The 21,994-nt window shown below is 49.9% G+C and overlaps 1 protein-coding gene across 6 annotated transcripts in view; it reads left to right on the forward strand.

Annotated features, from left to right (window-relative positions):
- Positions 1-1,319: 1,319 nt before the first annotated feature.
- Positions 1,320-21,994, forward strand: part of Cdh5 (cadherin 5) — a 40,662-nt gene continuing 19,987 nt past the window's right edge. The window contains exons 1-4 of one of the 6 annotated variants that reach the window (XM_038313173.1): positions 1,392-1,447; positions 2,074-2,300; positions 4,972-5,144; positions 12,288-12,510. In XM_038313173.1, the coding sequence (XP_038169101.1) occupies positions 5,041-5,144; positions 12,288-12,510 (327 nt within the window). In that variant the 5' untranslated portion in view covers positions 1,392-1,447; positions 2,074-2,300; positions 4,972-5,040. Of the gene's footprint in view, positions 1,448-2,073; positions 2,301-4,971; positions 5,145-9,775; positions 9,897-10,993; positions 11,095-12,287; positions 12,511-21,994 lie in introns of those variants that run through there. The other 5 variants (XM_038313174.1, XM_038313176.1, XM_038313175.1 and 2 more) reach the window with 5 other exon arrangements.

The raw sequence follows: 21,994 nt of genomic DNA on the forward strand, positions 1-21,994 counted from the left end.
CTGAATATCCCAACATCCAATGGGTTTTGTTCAACCTGCTATGGTCAGATCTCTGACCTCATTTTTCAAATCCAGTGGCCGGAGCTGTCCTAGTCCCACCCTCACCAAGGGTGAGGCGACTCAGCCATCAGCCTACTGGCCTCACTAGCTCCCATCCTGCAATGGATCCACAGACTTCAGAGGATGAGCACTCCCCACAAACTGGCCCTACTCCCATGGACCAGCTTGGCTCCTCTTTGGATGTCACCCATCTCCGCTTACCAACCCTATGTCTCTACTTGGTGTCTAATGGGCATCTCCAAAACCACCTGCTCCAAACAGACAATCTTCTCCCCCACCCCTTCTGTGCTTTCTCTATCCAATCGCTGATGCCTGGCAAAGGCCTGCTCTCCTATGGTCCCCTTTTGCCTCACTGAATAATAAGACAAGTTGGTGACTTCCCAAACTTTTACCCATGAGGAAACTTGGGCTACTGGCAGCCTGCCTTGTGAGACTGCAAGTCAGTTAGTCTGGGCCAGCACTTTGAAACTTTTACTTGTCCTCTCTATAATGAATGGACAGAATCTTGACGTCATCTCCCCAACATCTTGATTTTCAGGAACTCTGAACCACCTTCTGCTCCACCAAATTCTAAGTTCCTCTTCTGCTGATTCAAGCCCATGACTGTAGCCATTTTACAGATGAGTAAACTGAGGCACGGAACCCTGACTGCCCACAGTCGCATCAGAAGTAAAGCAACATCTCTTTGCCTTCACCTAATATTCGTAAAGTGAGATGGTGCCCACCGAAGGACTCAGGCTGGTGCCTTGGAACTGAAACCCACACCACCCTGCTCAGAAGAAGCCAACAGACACTCCAGTGCTTAAAGTGTCCCATTTCTAAGCCACGCCAGCCCTGAGGCCTCCACAGCCCCCTTTCCATCCCACCACACCATGGAATCACTGTAGAAAGCCAGCTCTGTGGAGAGGCTGAGGTAGCTGGATTTCTGTCTTGGTTACTCTGTCCGGCTGGGAGTACCTCAGACCCACTAAGCCCCAGCTGTCTGAACTGTAAAGGGTGGGATATGACACCTGCCTTCAGGGTATGGCTGAAGGCTCCGGAAAAAGACCAGGGCCCGGCAGCCAGTGTTAGACTCAGAACCTCAGGGGTGAGACCTGGATTTGAGGTGTGAGTTGAATACCCAGGGCAGTTCCAAAGCCTCCACAGGGCCAGGCTGGCCAGGCTGAGGCCGCCCACCATAGGGCTTGCCTATCTGCAGGCAGCTCACAAAGGAACAATAACAGGAAACCATCCCAAGGGGAAGTAGGCCAGGGCCAGTTGGAAAACCTGCCTCCCTCCCAGGCTGGGTGTGGCTCCCCTCTCCCCTCCTGAGGCAATCAGCGGAGCTCTACACAAAGCTCAGCCCTGGACAGACCGTCTGAGGAGTGGAGGAGAGTCTTCGGCTCCGGTAAGTGAGGCTCCCAAAGCTCCCTCTTCTCCTGTCCCGTTGAGTCCAAATGAGGAGGGTCCTGACTTGTACGTATGGAGGATGAGCACAGTAGGACCTTCCAGAGGACAACAGCCTGGGTCTCCTCTGGGACCAGAGTAGGGCTAAGGGGCGTATAACTCTTAGTGTGCAAGAACACACATGGATCTCAGAGCCAGGCGGGAGGACGACTCGGCCGTCTTAGAAGTCAGTGAGACTCCAATGGTGACCTGAAGCTTTGATGGATAATAGGTTCAAAGAGGACAGGATATTCCCAGTGTCACTAGCACACTAGGGCAGAGGACTGGCCTGTGCCCTGGAATTGAGTGGGATCTGCTTTGTGCGGAATGGGCAAACAATAGCTCTGCCCTTTCCTGTCTACCAAGAGTAGCTCTGCCTTCTGCCCAAAGGACGGAGCTAAAGGGATGGATTTGCCAAGATCTGACTTGCCCCCTATCGTCCCTCAAGGGACGGGTGGGATTTGGAAGGCTGAAAGGGCTTCTCATTCCCTCTGTCGGTGTCTCCCATTTTTAAGACGGGCATTCTGAGGCTCAGCTCTGGGCACTTGGGGGTCCTGTTTATGAAATCTCTTCCCTCATCTCCCGCAGACTCACGGGGCCGATTTGTGTTTTGGAGGCTTCAGGCAGGAAGGCAGCCTGCCGTTTCTCCCCCAATACCAGACACTCAGGGCCTGGAGCCCAAGAGTCCCTGTGGCCATGCAGCTCAGCAAAGTTACTGAAAAGCCCTGAAGACAAGGACCTCTGAACCAAAAGCCAGGCTTAGAGACAGTGACCCTCGGCACTGATCCAGCCTCCTCGTTTCCATGTAGCATTGGGTAGGTTTCCTAAGGTCTCCAAACCTTCATTAGGAGAGGCCATTTGGGGGTGCAATTCCAGCCACAATCTGTGGGGAGCAGTGGGAATGGTCCATGCCGAAAAATAATCCAGAACCATGGCTACTAGATGTGGTATCCTGTCCCAAGCAGGTAGATAGAGTCTCTCTGTACTCAGAGAGAGCAACTGAGCTTTGGAAACAAGTCAGGATGAAGATTTGATCCTAGAGCTTGTCCTCCACAGCCCAGGCTCATTCTGGTGCCTGTGATTACCCTGGGTCTCTGGCTTCTAGCACTTAAATTAGAGGAAACATCTTCAAAGTCCGAGCATGTGGTTTACACCCTTAACTCTGGAAATGGCTCATAGTGACGGGCAGATTGCCCAGGAATCATGTGTGGATTTACCCACTGCCCCAGAGCAGAAGGTGCCTGTGAATCCTATAATGATTGAGAATCTCAAAGCACAGGCACAAGCCCCCTTCTCACCTCCTATCAGGGGGTGGTACCCAGCGTATGAAAGGAAGAGCTGAAGAGAGAGGAAATATACTCCAGCTACCCATACCGCAAGCTTCTTCAGGTATCTGTGCTTGTTACCAACTCCTGGAGGGAAGAGATAGGCAGGCAAGTCTCCAAGAGCAGGTGACAGGGACACACGGAAAGCTTGGAGGATCTGGCAGGCTGGTGGGCTCCAGGCTCTTCAGAGCAGGACGCAGGGGCTGAGTAGTAGGAAGGTTTATGACAGCCCAGAACAATTAGCTGTCCTCAGTTGGGCCAGGGAGTCACAAAACTCTCTGCTTCTGCCCTGAGCCTAGTCATCTATGGCCTGGAGAGTACCAGGTGACCCCAAGGGGCCTGGGAGCAGCTGAGCCTTAGGGGAGCCCTGACAACTCTAACTTTCAGAGCTAGGAGCTGGGAGACGTTCCCAGTACCCTGAAGGGGTTAACCTGCCCACCCTGTAGTCTCAGCTGAACCATTGTGCAGCTGAACAAGGGCCGGACATGGGGCAGGAAGCCAGAAGGGCCACACTTATTTTCTCCCAAAGTTAGATGACTCACGGTCGCACGGTTACCTCAGAGACGGCAGACAAGAGCCAGCATCCCCGCAAAAACTCAAGCCCGTGGCCCAGTTCGCTTTCCACACCTCTTTTGCACCCCTCAGTTGACATGAATAATTCTCACGTAACTGATGGAACCTCTGAGGTCCAGAGAGGCTAAACAGACATTCTGAGGTCACATAAAGTGGGAGGTGGATAGGAGAGAGAGCACTGCCTTCTGACCCCATAGCCATACCCCATCCTGTAGTTTAGAGACCTTCAGATGACTTAGACCACAGTAAAGTAGCCTGCATAAGGACAAACCAGGAGCCAAGAGGCTCCAGGGTGCCCACATGGACTGATTCTACTGCTATTGGGAAAATACAAAAAGCCCATCATAACCCTGATCTAAGCTGGCATTGAGAGTAGAAATTACAGAGCGCTTCTTGAAGGAAGAGTAGGATCTTGGAATTCTGGGAAGACTAGCACAGCTCGCAGGAACTCAGCCTCTCCTTGCTCTGTATCAGGGGATGGTTATTCATTGATTTATTTATTTATTTGGTTTTTTCAAGACAGAGTTCCTCTGTAGCTTTGGAGCCTGTCTTGGAACTAGCTCTTGTAGATCAGGTTGGCCTCAAACTCACAGAGATCTTGTCTCTGCCTCTCAACTGCTGGGATTAAAGGCATGTGCCACCATGCCAGGCTGGTTCTTAAGACCGCCCCCCCCTGCCCACCCCGGCTGGCAGATACACAGGCTGGTAGGGAGAAATGGGGCTCAAGGGTGGACAATGGTGAACAACATTATCCCCTGAGGAGAAAACAGGGGACCAGGAGATGAGCCTAAGGCAACATGAGGAAATGAGGTCAGGTATGAGGCAGCCAGGGGAAGGCACAGCTTTAGACTAGAGAGGATAGGCGGAGGTCAAGCAAGACACCTGAACACTTGTGCTGGGCTTTGTCTCTTTGAGTCCTCCTGTCCAGGGATGCAGCTTTTGCTGCCTTCACTACAGATGCAGCTGCCGAAGCCCAGATGCAGTAAAACTCAGAACCAAGACCACAAACCCCAGGAGCAGCAGGGCAGATTCAAACAGACAAAAACATATGGCCCTGATACCCAGCCATTGCTCCACAGCCAAAGTCAGGAAACTCAGAGGAGGCTGAAAGGCTCCCCAGGGTGGGAGTCCTCTGCCTGATGCTTGAGCCTCTCTGTACAAGTCAGAGCAATGGTTCTGAATGCCCTAGTTCTCAAAGACTCAGCATTAATCAGTTTCAAATTGCAAACAAGATCTGGCCCTATTGGAAATCTTTATCTTGAAAGTTGTGTTAAATATTCAGAGGCATGAAAATGGTGATTGACTAGTGATGTCTGGCACGGGTGTGGGAAGAGGTGAGTAGCAACAGCCTGTGAGCTCTAGTGTGGCAGCCATGCCTGAAGAGGCTCACTGAGAAGGGGTATGTATGTTCTCTCTGGGGACCTGTATGAAAGATGATCTCATTGTCCTAAAGAATCAAATCCTATGGGCGCTAGCAATGTGACAGATGTTAGAGGGGATTTTGGGGAAGAAGCAGGAACTTTTTTCAGTTAAACCACAGGTTGTGTTTGCTCTGACCACCCATGGTACTGTGTGGTTTTTAAATCAGAAGCAGAATGGGAGACTGAACCCCGGGGAGATTCCACAGAATTGGACCCAGAATGTTTCTGGGCAGAGGATGCTCAGGCTAAGAAGCAGAGGTCAGGCTGGGAGCTGGTGGCAATTCAAAGACTGCATGGAGGAGGTGGCCTGGGGCTGCACTCGCCCAGGGAACAAAGCTAGGTAAGGCCCGGGAGAGGACAAGCAGTACACATTCTATTTTTTTTTTCTTTTTTTGGTTTTTCGAGACAGGGTTTCTCTGCAGCTTTTTTAGAGTCTGTCCTGGAACTAGCTCTTATAGACCAGGCTGGCCTCGAACTCACAGTACACATTCAAGAAGCCTTCAGGATGCCTTGTGGCTGGAAGGGGTAGAAGGGTGGAAGGTAGAAGAAGAGTTGGCGGGGCTGGCAGGGGACATGCTCTGCTAACTGACTGGCTCAGGAGCTCAAAGAAGAGCTTAGACAGGGGAGACTTGGAAGGGAGCGAAGCCACAAGCCAAGCCAGGGGACAGTCCCAGGCAACCAGCAGGTCTGGGACCTGTAGGAACAGGTCTCAGGACTAAACTGAGCTACAAAGGAGGACTACACCCCAAGAGGCCCACACATAGTTATTGGTGCTGCCCTCCCATCCTCCCCAATGTCCACACTGACAAACCCCAGCTGTAAACATGGGTCCTCGAGAAAACAATATAGGAATCGCTGGAGGAGGGTGTGTGCACGCACACGTACCTTGAGATTCCACCCCTGTGCTAGCTGAGGCTCCAAGTGTAGGTGGGGTCAGGCAAGAACTGCCCATGGCCACACACAGAGCTCAGGCTCCAAAGCCACTGAACACAAGCACACCCCCTACATGTTCTGAGCCATCTCCGCCCACTGCCCTGCCCCTCATCCCTGACCCAGGCCTCCAGGCGGGAGGCCACAGTCTGTAGGGGGCTGGGGTGGGGCTAAGCATTCCATCCTCAGAGGCTCTCCCTGGGGCTCCACTTAGCTGCCAGATCCAGACCCTGTCCTCACGGAAGGCCATAGGCCAGATAGTGGAGAAGACCTGTACAGGAATTCCGTTTGTAGAGTGGCTGTGGGAACAAGCCTGTATGCAGGGACACTGGGGACTTAGACAGGATCCTTGAAGGATATGAGGCTCCAAAGAGAGGAGTGGGGAGAAGAGAGAGGGGAGAGTCAGTCAATCAATCAGTAAGTAAGTAAGTTAGTTAGTTAGTTAGTTAGTTAGATAGTTAGTTAGTTAGTTAATTTTCCTCACCCCACAGAACCCTCCAGGAAGTGAACAGCTTCCCAAAGCCAGAACCTTGCAGCTAGAATCTGCTAAGGCTGAAGCGAGGCCCTGATTGGATGCCTGTGGCCAGGGAAGAGCAAACCCAAGACACTGACCTTATGCCCCGCTGAGGGGCTCTAGCTGGAGCCAAATTTCCTACATCTGTTCAGCTACAAAGCCAGAGTCTAGTTCCAGGGAGCCCCACTGTCACCCCAGGACCTGCACAGCCCCTCTTCAGCTGCGCCCAAACTGTCCTTCTGCCTGTCATCTGCAGAACTCAGGCTGAGCCCATCTTGCAGCTCCTTTGAGGCCAAGTCCTAGGGACAGATGGGCTATAAAGACAAAGGGAAAGGGGGGCTTTCCTTGATCTCCCATAGCAGATGAATGAGAAAAAGGGGGGCTCCCTCTTGGGACTCTGGCTGCATGCCAGTTCTGCCCTCGCCCAGCTTCTCAAATCCTTCCCTCCCAGCACACTTCTCATGTATGTGTATGGTTGTGGTTTGAGTCCACCTTCTCACGGGTCCACAGACACGAGGCCTATATAGGGTAGGTGTTAGCAGGGGACTGACTGTGTAATCTGTACCCTCTGAGCTTCCTGCAGGGAAGGGGTGTAGTGTGATCTGGATGGGAAGGAACATCAAGCTGGTGGGAATAGGTGGTCCTGGAGTTAAGGTCTCATAGCTAGGACTATGCTTGGAGTCTCAAAGGAAACCCAGAGAACAGCAGACAGAGCCACTTGGACACCCAGACATCTTGGCCTTCAGAGCTACCTCTGGGTCCCCAGACTCTGGCTTGGTTATCTTGTCTCTGACATCTTGAACCATGGTCACTCTAGATACAAACTCCAAGAGCCTCCAAGATCCTTACCTATCAGGGCATAGTTGAGTTCAGCCATACTCGGGTTCTCAGAGACTCCAGTGCCACCTGTCCTGGGCTCTGGGTGTGTTCAACACTGGCACATTCTCTGTGTTCTAATTTGGGATCTTCTTAGTCTGACAGAAGGCACAGCAGGCATTGCCATCCTTTTGGAATTTATCTGACCCCAGAGTTAGGCATCATCACAGTTCCTGGATGGCAAGGAGTATGGACAACTCCTGCATGTCCCACACCCACAGCTGAGCCACTAGGCCCTTCCTGTCCCCTGGCCATTGTGTTCACACAAGTTTTCCAGCTATTTCAACTGGGATGCTCAGCCCAGTCCTCAAACCTTCCAGATCTCATTGGTACCCTGATCCCAACCAAAGACAGCCTACGCATTTCTGAAGCTGGTAAGAAGGGCTGAGAGATGAGACTCTCCCGGGCGAAAGCAAGGGGCATAAAGAGAGTGTCATCTGGGCTAAACCTTCAGGAGATTTTGTTCCCGATGAGGCCACAGTCATTCTAGCTCCCATGCCTGAACAGAAAGGGGGAGGGAACATGGCTGTCCTACAAAACCCTTCCCCTCTGCTAAATTTCTAACACTAAAGACGATAGACTCAAATAAACATGGCTCCTGGACTAGACAGTCCCCTGGGTCCCTCTGAGACCATATGAAGGTCAAAACTTAGAAGAAGGCCGATGGTGCACTGGGCAGTCTCTAGACTTTGATTTCCTCATCTGCAAAATGGGAATGAGAATGTCTGTGTCCTGGACGTGCTGGGGAGAGTGTCCCTCTGAAAGCCAAGCACTGAAAACTGCTATCGTGATAAGCGCGGCTGGAGATAGAGCTGATTTGAGAAGGGCTATTCCAGTCTGAGCTTCCATGAAGCCTTCCCTTCCTCATTGGCGAAGGGGGCTGTTGGTAATTGCCTTAAAGGATTGGGACAAGGTTTAAATCAGATAACATGCTCAAGAAGGGCAGATCATTCCATACCCCAGGCTCCAGCTTTGGGAAGGAAACATCCGTACAATATCCCACCTCTCAAGTGCCCATGGCCCTGCCTCCTCACCAATGTCTGACTGACAAAGAGCGCTGAATGAGCAGACCTATCTGTCCCCTAATGTAAGGGACGCCAAGAGAGCAGAGACCATTCCTAGTAGAGAACTTACGGGTGACCTTGTGGGCCAGTGGCTTTTTTCAAGGACTCATAACAAGGCCTCTGCTGGACACAGAGTAGAAGGTCAGCTGAGAACTCTAGGTGACCAGCCAAAGCCCACCAACAGGCTACCCTGTGAGCTAGTGAACTCTGCTTCATGGAAGTCCAATATAATAATGTCTTCATATAGCCGGTGGCTGTTGTCAACCCTCAGAACCCTTCACTCATCCCAACAGGTCCTAGGAAAGAAACTATGTTTGCTCATTGTGTCATACAAAGTCCCCACAGGGAACTCAGTGTCCAATATAGGCCCTATAAAGGGCTACGGGGTGGGGGTGGGGGAGCACAGGGGCCACACTGCATGCAGAAGCACCCAGAGATCAGCAATGGAAGGAAGCTGAAGGGGCAAAAAGGAAGAGACATACAGAGCCCAGGGATAAAATCCCACTGGGAGCTGGGATGATGGAGAATGCAACCACATAGGGATGGGGAAGGAGTGGACTAATTACTTCTCTTCTCTCATAACCAGAGAGCACCCGCTGGACACCTCTTGGCCAAACACAGCCGGAGGCCAAGGCCAAGGCTAGGAGTTTTTCTCAGGGGAAACTTTGGTCCAGAACAGGGGTCAGGGAGGGAAGGAAGGGGATTGAAGAGACAACATGATCCACACAAACTCTCAGAACATGATAGGGTATTATGGCTACTGGTCTCAAGTTTCTGGCAGTCATTCCGGTTCTGCCTCCCCAGTCCCGGGATTAGAGGCATGTGCCACTCGAGGAGTGTGTGTTCTAGAGCAAGCTCCATAAGCAGGCTACATTCCTCCGATGACAGCGACAAGCTACCCCAAATCTGAGGGCTTAGAGCCACATGTGTTTGTTTATGTAACACTTTACGGTTAGGAAAGCCAGGAATCTGAAATGGAGATCAGAGGGCTGAAGTCAGAGTTGTGACCCCTCTCCAAGCCTTGGAAGGAACTCCTGCCCAGACCTCTTCCAGCTCTGAGGGCCATTTGTCTCCCATAGCTGGTAATTTCTCGGCACCTCAGGCGAGTCTGACTGTCTCTTTCTGAGGTGACGGACTCCAGGCAGGCCTCCACATATCCGAGACGCCGCTGTTAGCCACATCACGAGTCCTCCCTTTACATCTTACTTCACTTCACTTTATGTCTGAGGCAAGGTCTCTCGTGTCCCTAGGTCGGCCTCTGGCTTCCTATGCGACTGAGGATGACCTTTGAACTTATGATCCTCCACCTGCCAAATGCTGGGATTACGGGCATGTGCCACCATACCTCATTTGCAGGGTGCTGGAGATAAAACCCAGACTCTGTGCCTACTGGGCAAGCAGTCTACCAACTGAACTACATCCTTATTTGTGACACAGCGTCTCCCTACGCTGCCCGGGCTGACCTTGAACTCACCTTGCAGACAAGGAAGACCTTGATCTTGAGACCCTCCTGCCACCACCACCAAAGCAGCTGGGATTACAGGCTTGTCCCACCAGACCTAACTACATCTTACTTTTGAATCTGACCCTCCTGCCTCAAAAGACCCTGGGATTATCCTGGGTAGTCCAAGGTCAACTCCCCATCCCAAGCCTCAAGCAAGATCCTCCGTTTCAGCATATCTGCCCAGAGTCCCTTTGGCCATGTAAGGTAACGTTTCAGGTACCCATGTATAGGACATGGGTGTTTGGAGGACTTCATTCACCTGCCACACCGACAGAGCCGCTCTCTGGTGCCTTAGCCCTTGTTGCTCATTTCCTTCCTACCCAGGGGACATCACTGGTTCCTCAGGCATGGCAACTGCTCTTCTACATCTGGGCTTCATTCCTGCTGATGCTGCATCCTGAAATCATCTTTCTTCCCTGGCCATCTTGGAACTGACACTCAGGCATGGCCTTAAATAATTTTCTCTAAGGTCTGGGGGTGTAGCTCAGTGGTACACCCCAGGGCCACAAAACACAAGAAGGGCATCTCTGAAAGGGCACCCATAGCCTCCCAGTCTCTAAGGGTCACTTCCTCCTTAGAGCTGCATCTCCCAATGGGATTCCCGCTGCCTTATCTTCCTGTTGGCCCCAGTGTGGCGAACAGCCCCAGGGCAGCGGTGCTCCATGGCCTGGTAGAGTCCAGCATCCAGGAGGCGCTCACCCGCAGCAGCACAGAGTTTAGGCTCTCGCCCTCGGCTTACCCCAGGCCTGAGAACTCTTCCCCTCCTTCTCTGTTTCACTTCCTACTATATGACTCTTCCATTTCCTAGTCACTTCTTACTTGAGGGGAACAGAAAACCCCAGGCCTGGCAGTTCTTCCCCGGCGAGAGAAGGAAATGACTCACATAGCCATGCCTGGAAGGTAGAGGCAGAGGATCACACTGCCACCCCCCTGAGTCAGGACCAGAGTCCGGGCAGGACTTCTGCTCCCATGACCCTCCTCCACCCCTTTGTCTGCTGCCCGCCTCTTACTCCAAGGGCCCCCAGAATGTTCTAGACACATCCCTTTGTTGATGGCTGAAGAAGTTGAGATCTGGGGAGAAAGAGGCTCCCCTAGGCACATAGCACCTGCATTCGGGGCCCCATTCTGGGCCACTGGAGTCCACTTCCTTCTAGCACAGACTTGGAGGAGCTGAGGGGCAGGAAGCAGGGGTGTTAAGGTCAGCACAGACAGCCCAGGCCTCGCCGAGGCCAGCATGGCGCCAATGGTCCAGAGATGATGTTACTAGAGTTTACCTCCTGCGATGCACAGGATCCACCCCTTCCCTTAACAGCAGGGGGAAAGGCCACGCCTTCCAGCTCCCTGAAGGCTCTCAGCTCTCTCCAGACACACTTTCTTTCCTCATACTCTCCTAGGACTGCAGGTCAGTGACACTGGGGACCCGGGATGGGTGGCAGGGGAGGTCAGGGCTGAGAAGCCATGGTGACGGCCACGGACATGGCCTCCACCACCACGAGACAATGGAAATTTTCATTCTTGAAACTTAGAATAGAGACAGGAATTGATCTCTGGGTGACCCGCCTTCCAAGTCTACAGGTGGCCTTCCAGAGTGCACAGCGCACACAGCTGCTCGGGACCTCGTTTCAAGGTCCCCACTGTGTGGTTTGAAATTCTTCCATCTCTATCACAAAATTTTATATATATATATATATATATATATATATATATATATATATATATATATATCAGCTCTGTTTTACACTGGACCCACAAGCTATGAAGCCAGCCTGCGTACACAGTCTCTCGACTCCCACCCCAGCCACCCTCTAAAGTGGCCAGCATCGGTGAGCTCTAGAGCGAGGGGCTAACCCCCAGATGAAGACGTCTGGGGTTTCCTAGGAGCCTACAGAAGGCTTCTGATGCTTCAGTGCTGAGGGGCTTTCAGACTGGAGTGGGCTGGAGGGATGTTTGGAGGAGCCTTTAACTCTACCCCAGAGCAGCTAGTGGGGCACAGAAGGCATCAGGAAAGAGCTGGGATTTGGGGCCACACAGATTTAGTCCAAGTCTTGGCTCTGATCCTTACCATCTGGGTGATTTGGGGAGGTTAGTAAGTGTCTCTGTGTCACAATGATACCAACCTTGGAAGCTGGAAGGAAGATTAAATGAGACAGTGTGTCTAAAGCGCTCGGAGCAGAGCCAGGCAAACGGTGCGCTCTCAATGAAGGTGACTGATTGTGGTCAGTGTCTGGGCTCATGCTCAGCTGCACCACTTAATCAAAGGCAAAGTTGACCTCTCTGTGCCTTGATTCCCTCATCTGTAAAATGGCAATAATCCGAGTGTCCCCATGGTGCTTTGGGAGCATGAGCAGCAGTATTCCAGGTGTCCCCCCAGCCTCCTGGAGGGTCTCATTCCCCTGTGCCCACTTTCATGCCAGCCCATGTGGGTACGAGGGGAAATCGTTTTGGGACTCGCCTTCCCCACTTAGTCCAGAGTCTGGTTCAGCTGGCGACAGATAAAGGAGAGGGAGGCAAAGAAGCTTTGGTTCCTAGAGTGAGTCGCTCACACCCTGGGGCAGTGGCCACTGTACCCTGATGTTATCTATCCTGTTTCCCCAGATCAGTTCCTCCAGGAAAGATGCAGAGGCTAACAGAGCTGGTCGCTGCTTTGGGCACCTTCTTGGGCCTGCTGGCAGCGGCAGCAATGGCAGGCCCTAACCTTCCCCAGCTGGACACCCCCAACAGGCTGCCTGTCCTCCAGCGCCAGAAGAGAGACTGGATTTGGAATCAAATGCACATAGATGAAGAGAAAAATATCTCACTGCCCCACTATGTGGGAAAGGTAAGCTTTGGGCTCCAGGGTGCTGGGAGTTATCAGCAACTGGACCGAAGTCACGGCCTTTGTAGCAAAGATGGTGATGAATACAGGAGTGGTTGTCACGGAAGGGTGACAACAGCCAAGACAGGTGCGGTGAAGGTGGTGACCATAATGGTGATAATGGTGAAGCCATGTGGATACTTCTGATAGGAAGGAGGAAGGTGATGGTAATGATGGTGATAGTGATGGTCATGGTGGTGGTGGTGGCAGTGGTGACGATGGTGGTGGTGGTGACGGTGATAATGGTGATGGTGATGGTGATGGTGATGATGGTGATGATGATGATGATGATGATAATGGTGGTGGCAGTGGTGACAATGGTGGTGGTGGTGGTGGTGATGATGATAATGGTGGTGGTGGTGATGATGGTGATGATGGTAATGGTGGTGGTGATGGTGGTGATGGTGGTGGTGGTGGTGGTGGTGGCAGTGGTGATGGTGGTGATGGTGATGGTGATGATGGTGATGGTGGTGATGGTGGTGGTGGTGGCAGTGGTGACGATGGTGGTGGTGGTGGTGGCGATAAGGTGGCAGTAGAGGTAATAGTGATAGTAAGGAAGGTGAGGGAGTTACTGACTGTGTTGGTGATGGTGATGGCAGTGGTGATGGTGATAATGGAGAAGATGTTTTTCACAGTAATAATAATTGTGGTGGTAATGTCAGCGATAATAAAGGAAGAGATAATAAAGATAACGATGGTGGGACAGTAATGGTAATCGTCATGGTAATGGTGAAGGGGAAAGTGAGGGAGTTAATGCTGCTGCTGGTGGTGGTAATGATGGTAGCAGGGACGACGGTGAGTGAAGGTGGTGGTGGCCGTAATGATAGCCGTTGTGGTTATGGTGAAAGGGAAGCTGAGGGAGGCTGTGGTGGCAATGAGAGTTGTAATGGTGATGATGGTCATGATGATACCATACGGTGACCATGGCCGCGATAGTAAAGGGGAAGGTGAGGAAGTTAATGGTGGTAGGAATAGCAGTAATGATGGTGGCAGTGGTGGCGGTGATAATGACCATGGTGGTAATAGAGGAGGAGAAGGTAATATCTCAATGAGGAGGTGATAGACTTTATGATTTGGATCTTCAGAAGTCTCCCGAAGGTCTGCTAAATTTGTTGTCAGCCTGTGGTGCTACAGGGAGTAGGGCCTAGTGGGAGGTGGGTAGCAGTGTGCCCTCAAAGGTGATACTGGGGCTCCAATGCCCCACCGCGCATGCTCTGCTTCCCAGATGCCATGAGGTGAACAGACTGGCTCTGCCTTGGGTTTTCCACTATGTTGTTCTCCCTTTCCACAGGCTCAACACTAAAGCCGCACTGCCTTTTGAAACGAAAGGCGTGCTCTTAGTTGTGAGCCTTCAAATTAGTGAATTAAAAATAAGCCAAATACTTTACAACAGGGTGATAGGAAAGAGGCCTTTAGGGCATCCCACGAATCAGCAAGACGCCGCCCACCTCAGGTCCAAAGACTAGCGTGAGGAGAGGGCTCCAGAGCACCCTCCACTCCCAGGACTGACTATGAAGTCATTTCCCTGGGATTGGGATGCTCCTCTCACTCCCCCCCACCCCCCGTGTTTGACCCATTAGGCACTCAGAGGCCACTGTGCTCATGATCTGAGATGGCCTGTCTGTTTTTGGAGCCAGTGCTGTACCTGGGTATCATTCTCATTAGTTGGTGTGTGGGCATGCAGATGAAACAGTTGTGGGGTCAGGGAGACTTCTACAAAAGTTTCTAAGGAAAACCTGGAAGGTCAGATAGCATGGTAGGTTTGGAGTCTGTGAAAACATCCCCCGAGAAAATGGTCTATGAATCTGGGAGAATGAAGGTGAATCTCTAACAGAGAATCCAAAACGTGAGATATGCCAGCAACGCAGAAGGACAGCCAGGTCAAGGAAGAAGCCATAGAGGCTGCAAAGAGATAGAGCACAGGGGACAGACTGCCTAAGCCCTTCGGATCTCACATCATTACGCCTTGTACCCTAGATGCTAGAAATGAAGCTATAAGATTCGATTTTTTTTCCATGCTAGAATTCTATCATTCTTGAGTCCAATTCTTCCTTTTCTCTCTCTCTTAGTTTATTTTATATGTTCTGTGATAAAATATCCTGACAAAAGCAACGTCAGGGAGAAAAGGTTTATTCTGGCTTGCAGTCCATCATGGAGGGGAAGTCCAGGCAGCGGGAGGCTAAAGCAGCTGGTTATATCACGTTCACAATCAAGAACTAAGCAATGGATGCTTATTCCACTCACTTTCTCTTCTGTATACAGTCCTGGACCTCTGCCCAGGGACTGTACCAGTCACAATGGGCGGCTAGTCCCCTGTCAGTTAAAAACAAGGAAATCCATCAAAGGCAAGCCCAAAGGCCCTCCTGACACGGACAGTCCCTAACAAGTGAGTCCAGAGGTTTGTCTCATGAGGGAGTGTGGATCCAGACAAGTTGGCAATAAACACATCACACTTTCTCCCTTGTGAGACAGGAATGTTTGTCCTGTACCATTGTATCTTGGAGTATGTAGTGTGGCTTTTCTTTTACAAAGGCTCAGAAGCTTCCTTGAGTCTCAGAAGACACTCTTGTGAATACTGTAGGAACTGCAGCTACTGCGGGGACTCTTGCAGTTGGGGTGAGTCCATAGTGTTTTGAGACAAACACGAGCCCTTGGTAGTGAGAGCCAGAATGCTATCATTCAGGGCTGGAGAGATGATTCAACAGATGATGGTACCTCTGTACGAGCCTGACAACTTGAGCTCAAAGGTGGCAGGAGAGAACACACACACACATCTGCCCTTCCATATTTGCGCACAAAATTTATTTGCTTGTTTTGTTTGCTTGTTTATGGCCCAGAAAGATGACTCAGTGGGCAAAGGCACTCGTCATCAAGTCTGACCACCTGAGCTCAGTCCCCACAACCCTATGGGGTAGAATGAGAGAAATAAACAACTCTCACAATTGTCTCTGAGGTTGATACATGGGCAGACATGTGCTGACACACACACACACACACACACACACATTAAGTGATTAATTAAAACAGTGTTATAGTTTAAGGTCATCTACTAAAGGTTGTGGCCCCAGTGAAAATGGTGAAATATTTCAGAGAAAAACCTAGGAGAAGAAAGTTAGGTCATTAGGGATATTCCTTAGAAGGAGATAGGGGCACCATGGCCTCTCTTCTCTCCCTTTTCTTCCTAAATGTCATTGGTGAACCAACTCCCCTGCCACATACTTCTCCAGAATAAGCGCAGCGTCTGAACGACCCCAGACCCCAGGTGGTGGCAGTGGTCATGGGTGGGGTCACTGTGGCAATGGCTATGACAATTGTATTACTTTCACATTTCTTTCTCCTTTTCTTCTTTTTCTTTATTCCTCTCTCATACAATACATCCTGACGACACCCTTCTCTCCCCCACCCTCTCTTCCCCAGATCCACTGCTCCTCCATTGTCTTTCCGAAAAGAGCAGGCCTCCCAGGGATATCAACCAAACATGGCATAACAAGACGCAATAAGACTGGGCATAAACCTTTATATCAGGGCTGGATGAGGCAACTCAGAAGGACAGAATGGGTCCCACAAGCAGGCAAATAGTCAGGCATGCCTCCACTCCCACTGTCAGGAGCCCCACAAGATCACCAAGCTACACAACCGCAGCATGTATGCAGATAGCCTAGTGCCGAGCCATGCAGGTTCCATGATTGCCGCTTCAGTCTCTGGGAGCCCATGGGAGCCCTGCTTAGTTGATTCTGTGAACCTTGTTCTCCTGGTGTCCTCAACCCTCTGGCTTCTACAGTCCTTTCTCTCCGTCTTCTGTGGGGTTCCCTGAGATCTGCCTAGTATTTGGCTTTGGGTGTCTGTATTATATGCTCCCATCAGCTGATGGATGATGCTTCTCTGTTGTCTATCAGGCTAAGCCCTGAACTATGAGCATAACAGAATATCATTAGGAATCATTTCACTGACTTTTTATTTATTTTATTTTATTTATTTATTTTGTCAGTCTTGTTTAGTTTTACCCTATTGTCTCTGAGTCGTCCAGCTTCCAGGCAGCGTGTCAGGCATGGGCTCCCTCTTGTGGCTTGGGCCTCAATTTGACCAGTCATTGGTTGGCCACTCCCACAAGCTTCGGGCCACCATTGCCCCAGTGCATCTTGCAGGCAGGACAGGTTTGGGGTCATGGGTTTTGTGGTTGTGTGGGTGTAAGCGTCCCACCACTGAGAACCTAGCCTGGTTATGAAACATGGCCAGTTCAAGTTCCATATCCTTCATAACTAGGAGTCCTTGCTAGGGTCACCCTCATAGCTTCCAGGAAATTTCCACAGCCATCTCTCACAGTACTCTCTTCCTCCATACTTCCCTCCCCAACCTAATCCCACCTGTTCCTATACTCACATGCATGGGTCCCCACACATTTGCCCCCAGTCCACGCACCAAATCTATTCTATTTCCCCTTCCCAGAGAGATCTGTGCATTCCCCCATAGACCTCTCCTCTTTATCTAACTTCGCAGGGCTGGTGGGTTATAGTGTGAGTATCCTTTCCTTAACACACCCCACGTGGAGCATCTCCAAGGAGGAAGGATTAACCTTGGCTAACAGAATAAGCAGGAATACAGTCCATCACATCAGCGAAGGCATTGCGGCTCAAGTGTGAGGAAGACGTCTACAATGTGTTCTCAAGTCAGGAAGCAGAAAAGGACAGGATGTAGGGACCCGCTGTAAAACCTCAAGGGCCATCCACTTCCTCCAGCAAGGAAATTCCTAAAGATTTTACAGTCTTCTAAAACAATGCCATCAGCTGAGAAGTAAGGGTCCAAATCCATGAGCCTACGGGAGTCACTTCATTTTCAAGCCTCACTATTAGTGAAGGGAATGAGGAGAGTCGAGAGTTGTCCTGTTTAATGTTCTATTGCCGTGAAGAGACATCATGACCACAGCAACTCTAATAAAAGAAAACCTTTGATTGGTTTTCTTACTGTTCTTGCCACTACTGTCATGGCGGGAAGCACACCGGCAGACATGGTGCTGGAGAGGCAGCTGAGAGTTCTACATCTGGACCTGCAGACAGCAGGAAGAGAGGGGAGAGAGAGAGAGAGAGAGAGAGAGAGAGAGAGAGAGAGAGAGAGAGAGAGAGAGAGAGAGAGAGAGAGAGAGAGAGAGAGAGAGACTGGGCCTGGCTTGACTATCTGAAACCCCAAAGACCACCCCAATGACATACTTCCTACAGCGAGGCCACAGCTACTCCAAGAATGCCACACTTCCTAAAGTTGCTCCAAGTATTCAGATAGATGATCCTCTGGGGGCCGTTCCTATTCAAACCACCGCAAGAGTAAAGGCCGTTACAGAGATGGCGGTGGTCATGTTGATTCAGTGGTCGAGGTGGATGTGATGATTGGCAAGGGAGTAGGTGGTAGAGGTGGTGATGGTGGTGATGGCAACAGTGAAGGAGGTGAGGAAGGTGGTAATGGTGGTGGTTATGGAAACGTGGTGATAGTGATGGCGGTGGGTAGCCCGGATGAAGGAGAATAATGACGGTTGTGGTGAGGGATGCATCTGTGGTAGAAGCAGCAGCAATGAGCACGGCTCATTCTCTCTCACATGTTTCCCTGCAGAGTAGAAATCAGTAAGAAGGCCACCCTGTGCCAAGGCTGAGATCAGCCTGTCCTGAGGGTTCGGAACTAAGGGAACAACTAAAAAGCTGCATTCAATGTCCCCACTTGAGAAATCAGGAAAGGTCTGAGCAGCTATCTACAACGTCACACAGGTGACAATGCTGATCACCCAGGTCATGGTTTGCCAACCCTGGTCTTGGGCTCTGAGTCTCCTCAAAAAAAACATTTTCATCAAGCATAGTTGTATAAACCTGTAATCCCAGCATTCAGGAGGCCAAAGCAGAAAGATCAAGGGTTCAAGACTAGCCTGAACTAATCCCCTATCATGAGGTGTTTGACCCAGGACTATCCTCTGGGGAGGCCAGTGTCAAGGCCTGTAACTTCACTGTCCCACACAAGCTCACCCTCCGAGAGATTTAGAGACAATCTAAATGAGTGATGACTGTTCTCACAATGTCAAATCGTCATAGGCATCAAACTCACCCACTCTAATTCAAATGATTGGCCCTCATCGTGGGATTTCACACGCAATAAGACGTCACAGACTTAAGCATTTTAAGATCTGTCTGTGAAAAGAAAGCTCTGACGTGAAATCTCACCACGTCAACCTCTTTGAATCTACACACCGGCTCTGAGACAGACCAAACAAATGCACTGGAGGGAGAATAAACAGCTCCACATCCTAGACTGGGTGCTAGGAAAACAGCACTGGGCAAAAATGTGCTCACCACTCTCATGGACAGTAGGGCTGTACAAATATCTGCCTACAGACCAAATATGGCCCTCTGCCTGGTCTTATAAATAAAGTTTTATTGGAACACAGTCACATTAATTAATTTACTAATTGTCCATGGCTGCTTTCATGTTTTAATGGCAGCATGGAGTAGCTGTGACCAAGACTATATAATCCAAAGAGCCAAAACTGTTTTCTCTTTGGCTTTTTACAGAACTCACTTACCACCCTCTATCTAGGTCTAGAGCAGGTCACTCTCTCCACTCTCTCTATGCCTAAAGTTATGCAACAGGTTATAAAGATATATAAAATAAGAATACAAATCAAACATTTATTGGTAATAAATCATAAAGAAATTAATTTTTAGACAATTCTTTGGTATACATATAACTTTATGAGGTATTTAAAAATTACATAATAATATTGATACTGAATATTTAATTCTCTAGCCATAAAACATATTGGATTCAGTGTTTTTCAGAACAGATGTGTGGTCTATTGTCTATCTATCTGTTTGTAACAGGGTCTCACTTTTAGCCCAGACTTCCCTGGAACTCTCTATGTAGATCAGGATGCCCTCAACCTCAAGACATTTGCCTGCCTTTATTTCCAGAGATCTGGTGTTAAAGGTGTGGGCTACCCTGGCTCAATATTTTGATTCTATAATAGTCACTGCTTTGCATAAAAACATAGCACAAAAAGGCAGAATTATGTTTAGTACCATTTTGGAAATTCTGATCTAATTCAAAGACAAAATTAATTTAACTACTTTTTAACGAAACTCAAGCCAACAGCTCAAAAAGAAAATTTAAAATCAACGATTCTGACACAACCTAATTAAAATATACTTTAATGTGACTCTCACAAGCTGAGGAGTGACGGCAGGAAAGTGTTCGCCTATTTTACAAGGCCTGGTGGCACACACCCTTAATCCTAGTGCTCAGGAGGCAGAAGTAAGTGAATCTCTGTGAGTTCGGGGCAACCTGGTCTACAATATGAGGTCCAGGGCAGTCATGGCTACACTTTGAGACCATGTCTCAAAGATAAAATAAAAATAATTTATTTTGTAAGAATATATACTTACAAATATATATATATATATATATATGAAACTCCTATTTATACACACATATATAATCATATCATATAAGGATATAAAGGTCTCCTTTTTATCGTTGTTTCTGTAAGAGCAAAAGACTTTGTGTCATGGTAAAACCAATGTGGCCTGTACAGTAGTCTCACATCCGAGCCACGTGCTCCAGATGTCACTCACTGGTGTTGTGTGACAGATGACATGCACAACGCACAATGCCCAGTGCATGTGGTGTGTGTTGAGAACCAAGGCAGCCGTGAATTCCATGATGCAGCACAGGCAAGTGCTGCTAGGAAACCCATCACGCGCTGGATGGCGGATTACTCTCTGGTCATTGTGCCTCAAAAAGTCATTCAGCGTTGCCGGTTTTTCCTACCTCCCACGTTTAGGCATAAGACCTCACGGGAAGTTGAAGACCGGGGTTTAAAAAACTGAGATATAGAGAAACAGTGTATCAGACAAAGAACCCCATAAACGATGGGGATGGGGGTGTTCTGGCAAGGGAGAGACAGACCAAAGAGAACCTTTTGCCGTGAGGCACAAGTCTGGACAGGGCACCAGAACTCCAGCTAAAGGAAATAGGTGGAGTCATACAGGAAGTATCTGCTCACAGCTCCACCCACAGCAGCTGACTGGGCACCTGGCTGGTCAGGCTTCCAAGAATGGCTCCCCCCCCCCCCCCGGGTGATGTAAGTACTGCCACCTGACCAGAAGGAAAGACGCACGCACGTCGAGAATTACACAGCAAGCCCTGTGTCACTGAGGGAAATGCCATAACCCAATTGTGACTTTCCCAATGGGATAACTGGCCATGAATCACCCTCCAAGGAGAATGGCTAGCGCTGAGCGGAGTCGGAAGGATGACTCAGGAAAGGCTATCGGAAGATGGAGGCCAATGCCAAACAGCACAAGGCTTGGGGACATGGGGTGACTGATGGTCCGTGTCTTGTGATGACGGAACTGACTTGGTACCCAGCACAGAGACAGAGGAACAGAGGAACCACGTGTGGTCCCCCATCCTCATTAAGACAAGAGTCTGTAGGAGACACAAACGCAGGACCCATCGGTCCTCCTGTGACTCTGAAGACACAATCTGAAGGAAGTGTGTGTTTATGGAGGTCAGAATCTGGAGCTTTGGTTTGTAAACCTTGCTGAACAATGGAAGGCAGCTGGGAGCAGCCTGCCAGGGTAGGGCAGCCATTGGCATTGTTCCATCCAAGCACAATGATATTAGAAAGGGGGAGGAGCAAAATCCACAACCCCAGTTGAGCGGTGAGGAAAACAGAGAAATTCAAATGGAAGGATGTCCATTGAGACAACTGACCGGTGCTCCTCCAAACTGTCAAGATCATCAAAAACAATAAAATTCTTAGAAACAGTCACAACCAAAATAAGCTGTGAAAACACGGTAACAAGATGCTGTGTGGTGTCCTGAAAGGCATCTTGGGGCAGCTGGGGCGGCGGGGGGGGGGAAGGAGAGTGATGGACGGACATAGATATTAGGTAAAAAGTAAGGGGATGTATATAAGCTATCTATGTTAATCAATAATGCTTCTTCTGTTTTGGCTCCCTTTGTAACAAGGGCCACACTAATGTAAGATGCGGTACTGAGGAGGAGGGGAGCAGGTGCTCAGGAACTCGGGGTACTGGTGTCTCATTTTCTTTAAGAAGAGTTGTAAAACTCATGTTTGTTTAAACAAAATGAGTCAAGCATGGGGGTGCAGGCTATAATTCCAGTGCTCTGGAGACCAAGGCAAGATGGAGAGATCAGTGCCAGCCTGGGTTATATAGCCAGGAAGATGGGAGGGAGGGAGGAAGGGAGGAAAAGAGGAAAGGAGGGAGGGAGAGAAAGAAGGGAGGGATCTGCACTGTCCCAGTCCGTTTCCAAGTTGACTTGCTTCTACTCTGCTCCTTTGCGAAGATCCACAGGTTCCCATTAAGACCAGTGTCCCAGCTTAACCTGGGCCCTGCCCGAGGTGTCAAACTGTCCCTCTCCTTCTTCCCCTACTGTCCCCACATGCCAC

Source organism: Arvicola amphibius, chromosome 15, assembly GCF_903992535.2.
Source record: "Arvicola amphibius chromosome 15, mArvAmp1.2, whole genome shotgun sequence".
Classification (NCBI taxonomy): domain Eukaryota; kingdom Metazoa; phylum Chordata; class Mammalia; order Rodentia; family Cricetidae; genus Arvicola; species Arvicola amphibius.